Source organism: Guyanagaster necrorhizus (genome assembly GCF_019112545.1).
Source record: "Guyanagaster necrorhizus MCA 3950 unplaced genomic scaffold BT62scaffold_20, whole genome shotgun sequence".
Taxonomy (NCBI): Eukaryota; Fungi; Basidiomycota; class Agaricomycetes; order Agaricales; family Physalacriaceae; genus Guyanagaster; species Guyanagaster necrorhizus.
Genome location: NW_025064899.1, coordinates 683,701 through 697,293, shown reverse-complemented (window position 1 = coordinate 697,293; position 13,593 = coordinate 683,701). Strand labels below are relative to the sequence as shown.

The 13,593-nt window shown below is 40.9% G+C and overlaps 2 protein-coding genes across 2 annotated transcripts; both read left to right on the top strand.

The window, feature by feature from the left end:
• Window positions 1-6,401: 6,401 nt before the first annotated feature.
• Window positions 6,402-7,557, top strand: BT62DRAFT_921597 (uncharacterized protein; the record flags this gene model as incomplete). Its single annotated transcript, XM_043184326.1, has 6 exons — window positions 6,402-6,659; window positions 6,958-7,004; window positions 7,031-7,178; window positions 7,391-7,408; window positions 7,463-7,483; window positions 7,534-7,557. The coding sequence occupies 6 exons, from the start codon at window positions 6,402-6,404 to the stop codon at window positions 7,555-7,557; spliced, it is 516 nt and encodes a 171-aa protein (XP_043037461.1).
• Window positions 7,558-9,951: 2,394 nt separating this feature from the next.
• On the top strand, window positions 9,952-11,347 carry BT62DRAFT_921596 (uncharacterized protein; the record flags this gene model as incomplete). Its single annotated transcript, XM_043184325.1, has 10 exons — window positions 9,952-9,990; window positions 10,048-10,107; window positions 10,135-10,272; window positions 10,340-10,364; window positions 10,430-10,482; window positions 10,537-10,599; window positions 10,653-10,676; window positions 10,731-10,766; window positions 10,874-11,067; window positions 11,287-11,347. The coding sequence occupies 10 exons, from the start codon at window positions 9,952-9,954 to the stop codon at window positions 11,345-11,347; spliced, it is 693 nt and encodes a 230-aa protein (XP_043037460.1).
• Between the last annotated feature and the right edge of the window lie 2,246 nt (window positions 11,348-13,593).

Genomic DNA, 13,593 nt, shown 5'->3' with positions numbered 1-13,593 from the left:
ATTCCTTTCCTTTTTTCTCAAAACCTTCTGGCTGCTCCATATACACCTCTTCTGTCAGCTCACCATTGAGAAATGCTGATAAGATATTGACACTCCATAGCTCTAAATCCTTGGGGGCATCAAGTGCCAGGACAGCTCATAGAGCAGCCCATTTTGGCATTGGAGAGAAGGTTTCAGTGTAATCGAAGCCAGGTCATTGTGAGTATCCCTTTGCAACAAGTCTTGCTTTATAGCACTCAATTGATCCATCAGCATTGCATTTCACTTTGAATATCCAGTGACTCCCAACTGCCTTTTGATTTGGAGGGCATTTCACTAATTTGAAGACACCATTTTCAATGAGTGCCTGTATCTCTTGCATAGCGGCTTCATACCAACTTGCAGCTTCCTCTGGAGAGTGTTTTATAGCTTCATGGAAGGATTTAGATTCACCATCATGTGTAGATGCCTTATAAGCTGCTTCTGTCATGCTTTCGAATGCAACTTCCAGTCCTTCCTCCATTGTCAAGTGCTCTATTGTCTGGCTGGAGAAAGCTATGCCTTCAAGAATAGTTTTGTCTTCCATAAAGGCTGTGTGTGCTTGATCCTCTGCATCTCTTGCATGATCATCATTGTTAACATTTTGGTGCATTTCATGACCATAACCAGAGCCAAGATCATATAAGCCATCATCACATATTCTGTATTCATGTTTGTCTAGGTCTGTTGGAGGTGGTGGTGATGGAGTTAGGTCTGAGAGAGATCTATTGAATGGTGAGCCAGAAGGAGTCATAATATCATGGGGAAGGGGTGATACTGGAGGTGATGGGCTTAGAGGAGGTGAGGGATTTGGTGCTGAAGGATTTTCTGGAGGTGGAAGATCATCATTGGTAAGGTCTCCTCCTTGATCAGACAGCATAGAAGAATCTGACAGACTTGAGAGTGGAGAAAATAGGTCACTGAAAGGGTTGATAAGAGTTTTTGTATTTTCTGGGAACACTCGCTCATCAAAAATGACATGGCTTGATATGATGAACTTCTTAGTTACAGGATTCTAGCACTTCCATGCTTTTGTACCTGATGGATATCCAACAAATATGCATTTGGTGGTGGGTGGCTAAAGACCTTGTTGCTTGTTCTTTTTGACATGGACATAGGCTAAGCAGCCAAAGACATGCAAGTTAGAGATGTCAGGTTTCTTCTTGTGCCAGCCAGTGTATGGTGTTGTTTTAGAAAGTGGTGCTGTAGGGCAATGGTTGCACACATATATAAATGCAAGCACTGCTAGTCCTCAGAAAGAGGGAGAAAGATGAGCTTCATAGAGCATAGTAATAGCTCCTTCAGCAATATTGCAATTTGCATGTTCTGTAATTCCATTTTGATAAGGCTCATTGGGCTCAGTATAGCACCTTGATATCCCTTCTTCTATATATAACTGATCAAATTCATGACCCATATACTCTCTTCCACCATCATCTTGCTCCTCTAAGATCTTCAGACCATGAAAATTTTCAGCATAGGCTTTGTAGTGTTTAAATTCAGCCAGAGCATTGCTCTTGTGCTTTAGCAAGGCAACAGCCCAAAAACACAGAGCACCACATATAAAAGTGATCCAGTAGTGATAACCTTCTAGTGTAGCAACTGGCATAGATCTCTTAAGATCAGAGAATACAATTGCAAGAGGGTGTGTTGGAAGAAGTGAGGGGCCTTGAGAAATATTATATCACCTGTGCTTGCCCATAAGGCAAGGTTCACAAATTGGGTCAGGATTGGATTGCATATTGTTCATCTTCATATTTAAGATAAGCTGATTCTTGTACATGTCCTGGACAATTTTTATGCTTCTGTGACAGGTTTGTTGATGCTATAGAGTCAGATCAAGTGGACAGGTGCTTGTAGTACTTGAGGTTACCAGTCTTGTAGTGTGAGTGGTGCCATTAAGATATCCAATATTGTTATCATTGACAGTAGCTAAGAAATGAAGTGCTTTGTCTTGAAAGAACTGGACTGATGATCTGACTATGTTGATCTCATATCCCTTATGATGTGTAAGATGGAAGGGTGAAAGCAAGTTATTGTGAAGATCAGGTATATGCAGTATGTCCTGGAACTCAACAGCCTCACAGACCTCTCCATTCTTCTCTTTAGGCTCAAACACAACTGTCCCCATGCCCACTGAATAGATGATTGAATTGTCTGCTAACTGAATCAGAACCACATGTGGGATTCAGATGTGAAACCAGTCTCAACAATAGCTTATGTGAGATGAAGCACCTGTGTCTGTATTCCAGTTAGATGATGCTGGGGACAAGAGATCAATACTTTCTTGGCTGGCAGTCTCTTCTGTGATATTTGACTTCTCTGTCTTTGCCTCTCCTGCCTTCTTGTCTGATTTTATATTCTGACATTTCTGGACATGCTGTATAGCTTGCTCCTTGGCTTTCTTTTTGCTGAAACACTCCTTCTCAGTATGTCCAGAGTTAGTGCACCAGCTGCAGGTGGTATCAGATGATGCCACATGAGTGGCTTGGACTCTGACAGCACTCACTTTGAATGATGTTGCTGAAGTGGTATCATGAGAGTGGCACTGCATCTCTTTGGTGTGGAAGGCAGCAATGAGTTTGTTGAGACTGAGAGAATGGAGGAGAAGGACTGATGACACAAAATTGTCATAATCAGATGGAAGGGCATGGATGAGAGTCATGGATTGAAGCTCTTCATCAAGTTGATTGATAGTGAACTTTTCAGGGTGGAGTGCTTTGATGTCTTGTATAGCTTGTGAGACATGTCCAACAAGAGTAGAGAGAGACTCTTCATCATCCTTCTGAATGCTGAATAAGATGTCATAGGCATTGAAATAGGTGTCTGATTTTTGCTGTTGGTGAATGTCTTTCAGTTTCAATCACATAGCTGTGGGCTTACCCATGAGGAGACTGATATGAGCATGCTGTGATTCATCAATGCAAAGCCAGAGGTATCCTGCTGCAGATGAATGAGCTTGAAGGTAAGCTTTTATCTCCTTCTTTTTGAGCTTTGTGGGTTCACTAGAGTCAGCTTGCTCTGGTGGCTCCTCAGTGCCATCAAAGTGGCCAAATAGCTCTTTGATGCACATGTAGGCTTCAAATAAAGATGTAAAGTGGTTTCAGTTGCCAGCATGGAGATTGGAAAAACCACATTTGGTGGTGTCAACAACATCTGAGTTGTTCATCATGGTATGAGAAAAAAAAAGAGACTGTTGGGGTTAGAAAGTGTGTGGAGGCCTGTGATGGGTGGATGCGACTTCCAAATGGATAGTGATGTCTCTTAAGAAAGTGAGCAAGACTTTGACATCTAGTGAATAGTTCATAAAAGGAAACAAAAAAATTGCTTGGCTTAGTAAAGCACAGGGCCCATAACCTGTTGAGAGCAGGTTGTGTAGCACAGCAGGGAAAGCCAAGTCTGGAGTCAAAAGTCAAAAGCTAATAAGTGTTGACTTTCGATCTCCAGTATTAGTAGCTATGATTATATAAGGTAAGAGTGACATGGAGGGTGTGCTACTTCAACAATAACACACTTTTCAACTTCCTAGGGTGTTGAATGGAGCCTGATGAGACTAAGGAATCTAATGTCTCTGGACCATTTCAATCACACTTCTTTATTCAATATTATATTAATAATTTTGATATGGCAGTTTGTTTTGATGAAGACTCAGATTCAGAAAGGAGAAAAATCACTGGACTTCCAAATGTCCAGGTGGATAGAATTGGACAGTATGATAGAGAGTATGCAATGAAAATGCTCATTAGGGGTCTTTATTGCTCATTCAAGGCAGATGTGTGGTATTTGAGCTGAATGCTCAACATTGACATGAATACTGAAGTTAAAGGTTTCATAGAAAAGGTAGGCTTCTTTATAGATAATGGATGTACTGTTCTGATGCCCTCTTCTATGCAGCACTTCAAAGCATTTCATGAAGATTTTTTGTTTGATAATATATTTGGCAAATACTTTGCACAGATTGGTGTATCATCATCTATTCTGTATTCAACCTGATGTCCTGAGTTTCTCCAGGATACCATCCAGAGTGAAGAAATTGTTAGTCCTTCAAGTCTTAATTTTCTATGATGTTTCATTCTGACCTTAATTCAGATGTGAGCATTTAGTGAGGTGCATGATATCACAAATGTAAGGCAGTCTTTTACCTAACTATTGACAGAAGAATATATGTGAGTATCTCAGTCAGGCACAATGTAGGTGAAGTGACTGAGGCATATGGATAGAAACTGCTGGACTATATAGGTGATCAGAAAACAACAGGAGGTGTAAGTATATATAAGGTAAATAGAGGATGAGTGATTGAAAAGTAAGATGAAATATATGGATATCCTCCAACACTAACAGTATAGCCAGTGCATGAGCACAATTAATGAGGTGAGTGCTTAAATTTCTCCTGTGTCATTAGCCATACTGAACATGCATTACAGCCAGATGTGTCCTTTCTGGAAGAGCCTTTAAAGCTGGCATTTTCTCTGCTGACAATGATTGGCCAGACATGTCAAAACTTTTGGATACAGTCCTTGATGTGCTGGGCAACTGTACCTGGTGAAAAGTTGAATATATTTATTTTTTTCTGCCAGATTAGTCACTCTATGCCACAGTAAGAGATGATAAGCAAGTAATTACCTGGCAAAGGGCCAACTCCCTTGAAGGGTATCACCTCAGTATCTGATAGCAACCAGGGTACTAGCAGGCCTTTCAATTAGCAAGGGAGATTCTCAGGCCTGGGGGATTCATATGATCAGCATACTGGTAAGGGCTGGGTAGAGTCCAGTTGTCTGATCAGGCTAGCTGTGAATGAGCTCATCTCTGCCCAACAACTGCATATGAACTCATACTTTCCAGGCTATGCAAATGAGCTCATATCTGTCAGAGAATGAGTTTAGCCTCCCAGGCTGCATCAGCAAGCATATTAGTCAGTAGTTGTTTATGTTAGTCAGCCATGGGTAGCTAGAAAGTATAAATACCAGGTCATGTATAGAGAAAAGCAGGTTTCTGACCCTCCCCCCCCCTGAATGCTATCAAGCAAACAGTAAGGGTTGTGTTAAGAGCTTTGAGTCATAGACTCAACTTGAATAGTATTGTGGTGACCAGATCACTTTGTTTTGTCCAAGAACTCCAGAAAGCAACTGAAAGTTTGTGTCAGACAGTTTAGAACAGCCAGTATTTGTGTATAAGTCACAACCAGGCATATTGTATCAGTTCAGAACCTGCACCAGGCAGACTGTTTGAGATAGATTTTGTTGTGTTCAGTGACACAGACAACTTTGTCCCAGTAAACCACAATATATATCATTGAATTACATTCTATTGCACCCTATCAACATTACATTCTCTATATACTGAGGATCCAGGTGTTGCCATTCCTCCCTTGAACTGCATTGTGACTTGGTGTTAGTGATTTGGTGGTGTGCATCTCACACATTGTTGATTCATTCTAGTGCCACTTCCCAGCATTTCAGTCCTGGCCTTGTGAAAGCTTGGCTCCCAGATGGCATTATCTGATTGTATTGGTATTCAAAGGAGAGCAGTGGAATGGAAAAGGTGGTAGTTCTTAAGCTGTGTAACATACATGGGTGTTAGATATAGAATGATGATGGGTTCTTAAAGTAATTGAATGAGAGAGAGATAGACATAGACAGCCATAAGATACCTGCATTGACTCGGACACCGTCAAGGCATTCAAATTGACAATATGGTATGGTATATGGATAGTTCCATAGCTATCTGAGACCTGGTTTGATGGCCGTATACCATATACAGTATGGTGCCCAGCCCTAACACATTATATACACAGCTCTTAAAGAGTTGTCATCATAGGTAGTTGACTGTGTCTGCCATCCTTTGTAATGCTAATCTTCATGTAGTGCTAGAAATGACTGTGGGCTCATTATCTCTTGATTTGAACCATGTGGAGTTCTAATCTATTGAGCATGGTGCATTGACAGTGTCAACCATTCTGGTTTGTTCCTTGTACATCTCCTCCAACAACACTGCCTGGCCCTGTCATAGCATCTTTCAAATGGCCCAAGACCATACAAGAATGGCATGAAAGATGCTGGAAGCCAGAGGGCAGTTGGCTATACGACCTCTGGAAACCTGAGCCACTTCAAAAATTCTTTCAGGAATATGGTTACACATTATGGGTAACTCTGTATGAACATGGCTTGGGAGACTGGGACCACCACCATCTAACACTTATGCCATCAAATGACAAACCTTGCTGACCTGATGGTTACACCTTTGTGACTCATTATCAATGCAAGCCTGGCATTGTCATTCACAAACTGAACTTTAGCCATCTTGTGCATTTGACAGTGTTTGCTTTTAGTTCCTTCTGCTCATGACAGAGTATTCAGAATAACATCCACTGTGCAGCATGCACCATGTATAATCAGGATGTTCTCATTTGTCTGGTCAGCATTGAGGGTGACTCCTCAGGAGATGAGCACTACAAAGCCATCCAGCACCTCTCCAAAGGACAGACCGCATTTCGAGGAGATAATTACTTGCTTTCTCTCTTGAACAAGCTCGAATTCAATGGACTCAGATTCATTGTTTTCCCTCTGCTTACCTTCAGCAGATACATACTATGGTTCCACAATATGGCTGAGATACTGGATTATTTGGTACAAATATTCAAGGTATGGCATCCATCGAGATATTCAGTAGTTTACATGAAACCCATTTTCTTTTTCCAGGGCACCAAGTTCTGTCATGACAACTTGATTGCACATCTCGTACATGCTATTCCATGAGGGGTCTATATTTCACTCATGAAGCCCCAGGATCTTGATAGTGATAATATTCTCTTCAACTTTCAAATATCTCGAATGAGACCCAATGGAACTATGGACCCTGATGTCACTGGACCATTTTGATCTCACTTCCCTATTCAATACTATATCAATGATTTTGAAACCACAGTTTGTTTTGACACAGACTCAGATCCTGCGAGCAGGAAAATTACCAGCCTATCCAACATCCAAGTAGGTGGGATTAGGGAATATAGTAGACAATATGTGCCAGAAATGCTCGTTGGTGATCCATATTGTCCCTTTAAGGCAGATGTGTGGTATTTAGATCAAATGCTTAATGCTGACATGGATACAGAAGTCAAAGGTTTCGTGGAGAAGATAAAGAGTGTGTCTTGGACCAACAGTGTATTAATGCTTAATTTTCTCATGCAGCAACTGAAAGCTGCCTGAGAAGATGCAACGTTTGATGATGTATTTGGAATGTACTTTGCCTAGGCAAGCAGAGAATGTCATATTGATTTTGACATGCTAAACTCCTTCTTAGGACATCTTAGAAACAGAAAAGATGATACGCATCCTACCCTTAGTCTCTCATCTGATACTAATGTGAATCTTAGATGCAAGTGTTCGATGAGGTATGTTGTATCCCAATCCCACTGTGACATATCTTAATGACATGATCTTCACAGTACATGAACAAAAGCACTGAAGTGAGTGTGTTTTCTTTTCTTTTTCCATTCACATATGTTATGCATTGCAGGTAATGGGTCTTCCATCCTACTGACCACAAGGATAGCATATTCTCTACTCATCATGATTGCACAAATGTGGTTACCGAAACCTGAACAAAGACCATTGCTCCAAGAACTTTTAGACTGCATCACGACTTTGCAGAAAAGCAACTCTCCAGTGGTATTGTCCGAATACATTGGTATTAAAAGGAGGGCCATGGAATGGAAAAAGTGGTAATATTCATCAATTGAGCTGGACTACAGTCACATACTTCAAATGATATGCAGACATTATACCTTAGTCACAAATTTGAAGGTCAGCGAGCAGAGACTCTAGAGAATATTAAAATGATGCCAGGCTATTCCCACTTTCTAGTCCTTGTCTGTCAAGAGATCTGTTTATGTTGGGGAGACTAAAAATTCCTCAGATAGTGCTCAATGCTTCTGTGCCCTGTGCTGAATGATGTATCAAATAAAAATCTTCATATTAGTGATTTTGTGATCCTCATGTAAGTCTGTTATTATAATATCCTCATTACTAATGAAGTAAACTACAGAAGTTCATTGGCGAGCTGCAGAGAGCACCCAAATACCAAAAAAGACACACCTTCTGACATATCTTTGCCTCTGAACTGGCTAAACCAGACCAAATAGTCCTTCAAGTTCGCTAAGAAAGTAGAGAGCTCTCCAACACTGAATGTCTAACATCCACAACATTTCTTTCAACCATGAATGTAGGTTGAGAATCAGCTTGTCCATTATCCATAGCCCATACAATATGCTACAGCCACCACAGTGAGAAGTAGGTGATGTGAGCACAGAAGTGGGTGGGAGTGAATAGATTGTTGGCCATTTTTTCTTGCTGCAGATAGAGCAAAAGTATGTTACACTACGTAGTGCTGATCTGTATCAGAGGTCAGCACTAAACATTAATGAATAATACTGAGATTACTTACCTCAGAATTCATGTGACCTTTGTGGTGTCCTGGAGACATTTCTTGTAGTTTCATAAAGTTCAATGGTGAGAAGGGACCAGCCAGTTGCCAAGGACCTCACAGAGAGGGGAGAGTCCCTGAGTTAGATGATGGTGGTAGTAAGACTTTCAGCTTCCTACCAATACCAACACCATCGTTAACCTCCTCTCTCCTCTCGTCAACTAAGAAGCAACAACAGAGCTAAGATGTGACATTCTGCAGACATTTCTGTTAGGAGGAGCATCGACAATGGGGTGTATCAGTGCTAGATGCAAAAGATATGTCTCCTGCAATACATGAGAAGACACTCAATGTTTGATAATATGCATAGTAGATATGCAGTATTTCATGGCCTATACCATTTGTACTTATCAAGTTGATACCAATATAACATACTGCCATTATTTAACATCGCCATGCGATGTGAGAGTGACAATGTCTTGGAAAGGGGTGATTCTCCTGGCTTGTCAGAGTCTGCTTACAGGATTGGGGTCAGATGATTCCATCAGCTCCATTAACTCTAACTTGTCTCCTATCACCACTTTTCTTCCACTTCTTTCTTGCTTTTTATAGAGCAATTTCAGAGCCTGAAGTGGAATTTCAAATGTTAAAAAGTCTCCGAAGAAAAATGCATAAGTGTCAAAAGCCTATAGACTACTGCTTAGAGGCACATATCTCATATAATTATCTGCATAGGTCCTTCATAGTGACTGCCCTCATTTGTAGCACTCATGTTTACTATATCATGCCAGAAATGACTGTGGAAACATTATCATGAGGAGTTCTAATCTATTAGGAGTGGTGTGTTGACTGTGCCACCCATTCTTGTTCTTTCCTTGTCCATACTTCTCATCCACTCACAGTGCCTGACCCTATCATCCTGTCTTTTGAATGGCCTAAGACATTACACAAATGGTGCAAAAGATGCTGGAAGCTGGAAGGCAGTTGGCCATACGACCTCTAGAAGCATGAGCCACTCCAAAAATTCTTCAAAGAACATGGTTACACCTTATGGGTAACTCTGTATGAATGTGGCTTGGAGGACTCAGACCACCATCATCTAACACTTACTCCAGCAAGCAACAAACCTCGCTGACCTGATGGTTTCACCTTTGTGACTTGTTATCAATGTGAGCTGGGTATTGTTATTTACAAACTGGACTTTGGCCAACTTGTACATTTCAGTTTTTGTATTTTTTCAGTTCAGTCTGCTCATTACCAATCATTTAGAAAAATATCCACTGTGCCATGTGCACTATACACAATCAGGATGTTCTCATTCATCTAATCAGTATCAATGGCAACACCACAGGAGATGAGCACTATAAAGCCATCCAGCAGCTCTGCAAAGGACAGACTGCTTTTTGAGGAGATAACTATGCCCTTCCTTTCTTGAATGAACTTGAATTCAACAGACTCAGATTCATCATTTTCCCTCTGCTTTCCATTGGGGATATTCCATGGTTCTACAACATGGATGAGATACTGGATTATTTGGTACAAATATTCAAGGTATGGTGTCCATTGAGACATTCTGTACTTTATCTGAATCCTGTTTTCTTTTTCCAGGGCATCAAGTTCTGTCATGACAACTTGATTGCACACCTCATATGCACTTTGACCATGGTGGTCTGTACTTTACTGATGAAACCCTAGGATCTTGACAGTGATAATATTCTTTTCAACTTCCTAGGATGTCAGATGCAACCTGTGGGGACTACAGAAACTGATGTCACTGGGCTATTTCAATCTCACTTCCCTATTCAATACTATATCAATGATTTCAAGACCACAGTTTGTTTTGATGAAGACTTGGATCCTTCAAGCAGGAAAATTACCGGCCTACTGAATGTCTGAGTAGATAGGATCAGAGAATATGCCAGAGAGTATGCTCTGGAAATGCTCGTTGGTGATCCGTATTGTTCTTTTAAGACAGACATGTGGTATTTAGGTCAGATGCTTAATGCTGACATAGATAGGGAGGTCAAAGGGTTCTTGGAGAAGGTAGACTCCTTTCTAGATCATGGCTGTGCTGTTCTGACCCCCATTTCCTTGTAGCATCTCAAGGCCTTACATGAAGATTTTTTGTTTGATGACGTGTTTGGAAAGTACTTTGCCCAGGTCAGTGTAACATCTATTCTGTATTCAACTTGATGCCCTGAGCTCTATTCTAGGAAGGCATCCAAAGTGAACAAATTGTTAGTATTCCCAACTTTGATTTTCTACCACCTTCTGTTCTGATCTCAATTCAGATGCAAGCATTCAATGAGGTGCATAGCACCACTACTGTACAGCCATCTTTTACATGATGATATTTTCAATATATTGGCAAAATCAACAAGGTAATTGCTTGAGTTTCCACTCCATTGTCGAAGATGCTGAATATAAATTGCAGGTGAATGGATCGTTCCTGAAGGCAACTTTGCAAATGGCAATGTTGCTCCTCATGATGATTGCTCAAATGTGGTCGTCAAATCTGGAACTAAGGCTGACGATGTTGCAACTTGTGGATTCTGTTGTTGAAATGCAATGCAGTTGTCCAGCAGTGGTATTGTCTGATTATATTGGTATTCAGTGGAGGGCGGTAGAGTGAGAGAAGTGGTAGAAATTGGCTGTATATCATAGATGAAATTGCCAACAATGAGCTTATTGTGTCATCAGCTAGAATGGACTTGACTCTGACTTCTTCATCTCTTAAATGAGACCGATGCTCGGATACACTCTTTGTGTGAAGCTTGTGGATTCCTGTCGACAAAGATATACTTTGCTTATTATCATTGTGAAAACCTGTATTCTATCATTCATTAGATGGTGCATGATGCCCGATACTATGTATGATATCCAGATGCCTGACAAAGACAAAGATTGAGGAATATAGCTTGATCTCCAGATAGTTTGATCAAAAGTTCATGGTCAATACAGTCACTGGAATCTCCTCAGATTGTCATTGAAAGTCTACCAGAAGAAGGGTCATATACAGTGAAGAGGATCTGAGCACATGCAAGGTGGAAACAGATACAGCAGAGCATTATCCACTGTCCACACTCACACCAACACACACACAAAACTCTTAGTTCATGGGGGGATTATAATGTGATAAAAGTAGCAATCAACAAATATAATTGTCTTCTTCAATGAGATCACAGTGTGTGAACAGTAATAGCATGCTTACAACTGTCTGAAGCCTTTCTAAGTCTCAAAATGTTTTGTTTTATCAAAACAAGAGGTAGCAACTGGTGTTGCTGGGCCTCAAGGCAAAGGGTACTGCAGTTCAATACAATACATCGAAACACTCCTTCAAAACTCTCAAATGGTTTCAAGCACAGCTCAGATCAACTCAAATCCCTAACACACACAATACACAACTCAAAGCTTCATGCTCTAAGCAAAAACCAATCACAAACACATCCACAAGTGACCAAAAGCACAGATCTCTGTTCACAAGCTTCCAAACCAATTGTAGACCCACAGGATTCAAACCTATGTGATCCAGAGATACAAACACAATAAAACCCTGTCTGACAGACCAAAGGGTTTGAACCTCTGTCAATCTGTGGAAATAACACAAAAGCACACACTAATCAAGCCAAAGGGTTTGAACCTCTGCCACCTGTAGTGTCACACATCACAAATACCTCAAAAACTCAAGATGATGCCCTTCAGACACCACTCTCTTATTCTCAGGTTAAAGTGCAATCCAAAACCTCTTATCAAACTGGGCCCAAGTTCTTCATGAGCTTCAATGCCCCACTTAGTTCTCACAGCTCTCTCAATGATATTCAATAATAAGTTTATTCTCTTGCCTGGAGTTACTAACACAAACCCGGAGCTAGAGTGCAAGGCTTTCTGTGCCCAATACACTGCAACTGTGGGGGGTTGGAAAACTTCCACTCTACTCATACAATACCATATTTAAATACTGTACTATGATACTTACTAATACAATCCTACTATAGTATCCTCAAAGTGTGGGACTCCATGCCAGATTCCATGAGTATTATTCACACACATATTGCAGTCACCATGTTTATTCTCTTCTGGGTGAGGGCTGTGCCTGCTGTTCCTTCACTAGCTGACATTGGCTAGCTGGCCTCATCAGGTCTGCTTGCTTTCCTATTTCTCCAGTGACATCTCTGACAGCAGTAAACTGTTCCAGATCCCCAGGGTTATCTCTCATGCCAGAAGTCAGCCACAATAGCTATGTCCTGCTTCCCTGTATCCAGCCAGTCATTCTATCTGACTCACTAAAGGTGCCATTTCTCAGTATGATGCAGAGTCTCTTGCTGTGTTATGTGTGCTAAGGCACCATAAGTATGCATGCTATTCATTCCTGGAGTAATATTCCTCTACTTATTACTTTGTTGTCATCATTCTATTTCTCCATTCAATACCCATTTACTCAGATATCTTTCTTTGGGTCTCAGTTCTCTGTTCTAAAGCATGTCCTATCAGTGCATCAATGGCTGTGCATCTTTGATCAATGTGATCAGAATTGCCGATCATATTTTGATTGTAGTCTTTTTATTTTTAGCATGTCCTCTTGTAATAGTATTGGCACATTTAGGGCCAAGTGCTGGGACCTCACATGCAGCCTAACCCCTCTGGTATTAGTCTGTTACTAGGCCATGCACTCTGCTTATTGTTACTTCAGTTTAGCATTATGATAGCTAGGTTTCTGTGCACTCTAGTCCTATTTTCTGTTACATGCTTACTGGACTGGAATGCAGTCCATGTATTCGCAATTTTCGCAATTTTACATGCCTGAACATGGAGAGGGCATGTCAATGGACCACAAGATGTTGCAAATAGTTTGTTTCATGAGCAACTTTCTATGTCTGCTATTGTGCTGCATATCTCCTCCAGGGTAATTACCAAGTCAACGACATGCAGGATGCCTGCAACATTGCACAGCTTGAGCTACTAATGTAGGATCCTGGTGCATCCATGACATTTTGATTAACTTAAACAGTACATGAGCAAGGATACTTAGTATGAGTGGGGTGAGATTGTCATTTGGTAAGAACAACTAAGTAGGGCTGCATAGGAAAGCAAGAGACTTGAGCAATAGAAAGGTACAAGCAATGTTGGTGTGTCTGATTCTGTGACTTGTGAGAC